The sequence below is a fragment of the Aplysia californica genome, unplaced genomic scaffold (assembly GCF_000002075.1).
Source record: "Aplysia californica isolate F4 #8 unplaced genomic scaffold, AplCal3.0 scaffold00001, whole genome shotgun sequence".
Classification (NCBI taxonomy): Eukaryota; Metazoa; Mollusca; class Gastropoda; order Aplysiida; family Aplysiidae; genus Aplysia; species Aplysia californica.
The window spans coordinates 366,898-372,947 of record NW_004797271.1 but is presented as its reverse complement, the minus strand read 5'-3'; the positions used below and the strand labels follow the sequence as shown (position 1 = coordinate 372,947).

Genomic DNA, 6,050 nt, shown 5'->3' with positions numbered 1-6,050 from the left:
CTTTCCTTTACTTTACTTTACTTTACTTTACTTTACTTTCTTTTACTTTACTTTCTTTTACTTTACTTTATTTTACTTTATTTTACTTTATTTTACTTTACTTTACTCTGCTTTATTTTACTTTACTTTACTTTATTTTATTTTACTTTACTTTACTTTTCTTTTCTATCTATCACTAATACTAATACTTTGAGGTGTCTCGGAGAGGTAGAGGCGTCGGGTCTTGGCAAAGTGGAAAGCTTCCTGAAGCCAAAAATTGTGCAATTTTGATATGCCCTTTCCTCCCTAAATTCACCTCTTCCTAGGTGTTCCTCTCGTCCTGTAGCCAGCTATTCTTGTGTTGTATTTGAGTGTTACATTACTTCATTTAGATCTAGGTACCATATTGTTTCGGTCTGGCCCACTTACTCTTTCCTTTAGCATGGCCGTCCGAGAACTCGTCGCCTAAATATAAAACGTGTTTGTTCTCAGTTTCAGGCGACTGAGTCGGGCGATCGGCCCGATCCAGCCCTAGTGGGCACCCCATATTACTTGACTCAAACCTTTGCCTTAACCTGTAACTTCACTCAAAACCTCGCCATAACTTGAAAAATGACTCAAATCTTTACCTTGACCCATAACCTGACTCAAACCTTCGCCATAACCTGTAACTCAACTCAAACCTTATTTCCCACCAGACATCGTGGACAGCTCTGGAGTTCGCATCTACCTGACGTCACGCCTACGTCAGCATGACGCGGGCATCCTGGAAATCGGCGTCAGCACAGACGACCATCACGTGGTGCCACCCCTGTCTCCTGGCTTTGTCTCCAGGGGATACTGCAGCGCCGAGTGCTTGAAAGAGGTCAACATAATGCAATATCGTTACCTTAGAATCACAAAGTTTTATCGGACATGCTTTTTGGGGGCCGTTCTGAGTTTTAAGATCAGGGTTTAGTCAGAAACCAAATGTTCTATCCGATTTATCAAAATCGTAAGATGTTTCGGAGTCGTTATCAAGATGTTTAGAGGATTGCATTAGAAAAAGCTTGACTTGTTGTGGAACTCAAAAAATTTTTAACGTTAAATTTCTCAAAGCTAGGGGCTAAGCAGATAAAACTGTGTAATTCTAGGGCTTTCTTTGCTATTATAATTGTCCGCATCCAAAATGTTTTGTTTGCCATTATAACAGATCATTATAGTTTCTTTAAAAATGCACCAAAATCGTGCGTATCCAGGGAATAACGCATGTTATGAAATAGTGGCGTTCTTTGGGAATGAGCACTTTGAAAGGCGCACGATGTGAAAAGGTTGAAAATTCAACCAAATCATAGACTTGTACATGTATTTGTATTAAAATTCCGGAGAGTACGCTGTCATGGCTGCTGCTTTTTGCTCTCTATTAAAAAAACAAACCAATCCCCACCCCTCCCCCCCCACAAAAAAACACCTAAATAATAGAAACTTCGCTTCAAAGCGTGCGCCCAAATGAAGGGATTAACAGCACTCTCAATACATGTATTATAGTCGAGTGTGCGAGGCACCTTTTCCCTTCTTGCCCTCCAACTGGCTTCAAATTGAGTCAATAGGTGGGCTGCGTGGTGAACCAGTGTTACGTCAGTGTGTGCGATCTAGGATGTCATAATACATGTACAAGTCTATGGGCTAAACAGAATGTCGGTACGGTACTCTTATACCACTTAGGTCGAGGGCTACTATTACTTTTCTTCTTGTTCTTGTTCTTGTTCTTGTTCTTGTTCTGTTTCTGTTACAATACTTCTTTCTATTAGACATTACAACAACGGTGACGCAGTTGCTCCACCGACTTCCCTCTCGTACAAGCGTACAAGAGAGAGAGAGAGAGAGAGAGAGAGAGAGAGAGAGAGAGAGAGAGAGAGAGCGAGAGAGAGAGAGAGAGAGAGAGAGAGAGAGAGAGTGTGTGTGTGTGTGTGTGTGTGTGTGTGTGTGTGTGTGTAAGTGAGTGAGTGAATGAGTGAGTGCATGCGTACATAATATGTGCACATGCGTAAGTGCAGCGGAAGTCTTCACAATCCGTACGTACAGAAAGACGGAAGAAAAAGGGAAGGGGAGGAACTCCGATTTTCATCTCACAATTTCACTTCAACACGATTATGGTTATAGAACCTAATAGAAACTTGACAACGTTTTGTGAGTTAGATCTAAGAAAGCCTGACCTCTAGCCTGCGGGTGGTTGGCGGGTGCTCTGGTGTGGTTTGCTCCTTCTTTTCCATCAAACATTTATCGCCCTGATCTCCCATTCTTCTTTTTTGTGTTTGTTACTCTCTTGTAATACCTCAAATCTTCGGTACTTATATATAATCACAATGTGTTACAAGTACCGTAAAACTTTTATTATAACTGAAATCTCTAGTCTTACTAACCTGAGAGAGAGAGAGAGAGAGAGAGAGAGAGAGAGAGAGAGAGAGAGAGAGAGTGTGTGTGTGTGTGTGTGTGTGTTTTATACATAGAGTGGGTTGTTTCAGGTCGTAAAACATGTATTTTTACTAATGTCCTGTCCTGTTGTGAGTATGCGTACATGAGTACACCTAACCTTTGTAACATCAAAGAGGTAACATTCCACTGCCATTGTAAAAGACCAAGACAAATTTCTCTCTGTGAGATGAATGAAGATTGTCACTGTCAATCCTCCAGAGCATGGACATCGCCAGTGTGAATGAGGTGCACGTCTTCGCCAATATGCTGCACTCCCACCTGCTGGGGTATGGCATGAAGAGCCGAGTGGTGCGTGGAGACCAAGAGCTCAAACCGCTGGCAGCAGACAACAACTACGACTTCGATTACCAAGAAATGAGATCGCTTGCCAAGGAGTTCACATTGCGTAAGGTACGTTTCGTGGGTGACTAGTTTAGTCAAGGAATTCCCTTTGCCTAAGGTGCTTCTTTGGGTGACTGGTTTAGTGAAGGCAGGTAAGGAATTCATTTGCCCAAGAAGGTGCGTTTGTTTAGGTGACTCGTTGAGTCCAGGAATTCACTTTACTTAAGTTGGGTGACTCGTTTAGCCAAAGAATTCACTTTGCTTTTAAAATAAGGAGCGTGTTTGGGTGACTGGTTTAGATCTAGCCAAGGAATTCACTTTACGTAAGGTACGTTTTGTGGGTGACTGGTTTAGTCAAGGAATTCACTTTGCCTAAGGTGCATAATATTTGGGTGACTTGTTTTGCAAAGGAATTCCCTATGCTTAAGGTGCGTGTTTGGGTGACTGGTTTAGCCAAAGAATTCACTTTGCGTGAATTCACAAGGTGCGTTTGTTTAGGAGACTGGTTCAGCGAAGGAATTCACTTTACGTAAGGTACGTGCTAGGGTGACTGGTTGGAAACCAAATGCGTCCACATTGACACAATTTGTGTCACGACACGGTGGAATCAGGAGCTCGACAATTTTTGGGCATCATAATGGTAAATAGTTATTGGTTTATCCTTAAAGCCCGTTCATGTGGTTTGATTTTGTGGGGGGAAAAGTGAAAAGACTTTTGTCGTCGTCGTCGTCGTCGTCGTCGTCGTCGTCGTCGTCGTCGTTGTTGTTGTATTTGTTTTGGGAGGGTATGTTTGTTTGTTTTTAGTTAGTTTTATTCTTTTTTCTTTTTTTAAAATTCGTTGTTGTTGTTTTTTTCCCTTAGAGTGAAACCAAAAACAGGAATCACCACGCATAAGTTTTTCAGAAACGAGGGAACGTGCTTTCTGAATCAAGATAAAGTATCATTTCTCTGCCAAGCACTCACGTCTTGAATACTAGTCGAGATGTTTGTTACTGAAGGAAGTATACGGGTCGCCTGGTGTCAGAGGTAACATTAGCGAGAAAATGGCGGAAATAAATTGGTGACTTCCAATGCTTGAGTGTCCTCAGAAACTACAAATCTGTAATTTTTTGGTGACTTTTATAACCGCCTTCCAGTGAAAATCCGCACATAATTGTGTTTTTAAACGGGCATAAAAGATGGTCAGCCCCTAAAACAAAAATTTGATTAAAAAAACTAGATTTCTACCAAGTTGGCAAAAAAAATTACGGTTTCTTCGATTTCATTATTTTGAAGAGCTTTTTATTTCATTAGGATGCCACACATTTAGAGTTTATATGCGTTTTCCAGCAACTCAAATCAGTAAAATATTTAGATTAATTGTTTCAAACACCAGAAGAAACGAATTTAACAAGGTATCAACAATGTCTGATAATGTCTGGTTAAGAACGAGAGAAAGAACTGGGTATCTCATGTCCTCAGGGTCCTTGAACGACGAACTTTTTATAATTGACACATGCTGATTCATGTACTTGTATTGGCGCAAAGATCCCACACTACAATACGCTTATTCCCAGCTCAGAAGTCGCTACAGCCGCTGTTTTTGAAGCTCTCTTTCATTTCTTGAGACGAAGAATAGGAATAGCAACCCCCCCCTGCCCCTCCCCTTTGCACAAGCAGATCAGCTTCAGCTGTTCATCGGTTTACGATCATCTGTTAACAAATTACGTGCTTATTCTCAGGTCAGGAGACGCCACTGTAATTTTGAGGACACTTCTTTTATAGACTCAAAGAGAGGAGTGAACCATCTTGTAGTGTAGGATCCTTGATTGACGTGAGTGCTTGGCAGAGAAATGATACTTTATCTTGATACAGAAAGCACGTTCCTTCGTTTCTGAAAAACTTACGCGTGGTGATTCCTGTTTTGGTTTCACTCTACGGATCGGAAAAAACCCCAACAACGAATAAAAAAAACAATTAAGAATAAAGAATAAAACTAACTAAAAACAAACATACCCTCCCAAAACAAATACAACAACAACAGCAACAACAACAACAACAACAACAAAGACAAAATTCTTTCCTTTTTTTTACATTTTTATTGGAAAGTGTTTTACGGCGCTCGCAACTGCAGAAGGTATAAAAAAAAATGAGCGCACGGGACACACCAAACATTTTCAATTGGTAGAAAACTTTGAATTTTGCCAGGGTGGCGGCCAAAACCTACTCTTATCGATGTTAGACCACCAAGGAATCTTTAACGTGCGCAACTTGTACACGGGCCCACCGAGATTTTTCGCCCTTATCAATGAAGGCTAAGTGTAGATCTTTCCTACAAGAAGGTCAGGCGTGTGGCTGAAAGACAACAGTAAGAAGGAGCCAAGGAGTAGCAGTAGAAAGGCTGCAGAAAGAACTAGGAGCCCAGAGGAGGGGGCAAATTTATGAGGTGACGGGGTGGGGGCAGAAAGAGGAGATGAAAGCAGACGACAGAACATTGCTAGAGAGCAGGAAAGGAGGTGAAAGAAGACAATTTTAGAGAAGAAAATTTTTCGGTCGCTAACCGGATTCGAACCCGGGACTTTTGAATGAGAGGCTAACGCCTTAACCCCTAGGCCACGAGAGCCCCCACATTTTTATTGTACCCCTTCTTTACTTCTTTTAATGTATCAAATGCAATAGACATCCCTTTAAAGGTACTTCGATTACTTATGACCTCGTTCGACGAAGGATTTCAGAAAGATCTAAGATCAAGGTGGAAGATGAACAATAGATTCGCCGTTCGAAGGTGCTTACAAAGAGTTGTCCAGAGGTTTGCAATCATCTTACCTGTACCGAATTTTGATCTCGAACTGTTTAGGAAAGTCACACTTGCAACAAATTTCCAATATTTTTACGTTTTTAAAATCTTCTCGTTTATTTATTTATTCATTTACTGTTTCATTTATTTATTTATTATTTTTAAAATTCATTTATTTATTCATTTATTCGTGTATATATTTGTTCATTCGTTTATTTGTTTATCAATTTTTGCAGGGTGATCGGCTGCTTGTTGACTGCCTGTACAAGTCTCCAAGTAAAAAAGAAATCACATTTGTGAGTATTCATCACTGACCTAAACATTCAGTTAAGTTACCATAGTATTTTGTGGCGAATCGACATAATGAGGACGATCATTTGGTTGATAGACAGAAGGATAGATATTATATAGATAGAAAGTATAATAAGATAGATAGATAGATAGATAGATAGATAGATAGATAGATAGATCGATAGATCGATAGATAGATAGATCGATA

The 6,050-nt window shown here is 40.3% G+C and overlaps 1 protein-coding gene across 1 annotated transcript in view; it reads left to right on the top strand.

Annotated features, from left to right (window-relative positions):
• Positions 1-6,050, top strand: part of LOC101855301 (DBH-like monooxygenase protein 1 homolog) — a 20,123-nt gene that overhangs the window by 10,617 nt on the left and 3,456 nt on the right. The window contains exons 2-4 of the mRNA XM_005088905.3: positions 678-844; positions 2,653-2,844; positions 5,788-5,847. Coding sequence (XP_005088962.1) covers positions 678-844; positions 2,653-2,844; positions 5,788-5,847 — 419 coding nt within the window. The remainder of the gene's footprint in view (positions 1-677; positions 845-2,652; positions 2,845-5,787; positions 5,848-6,050) is intronic.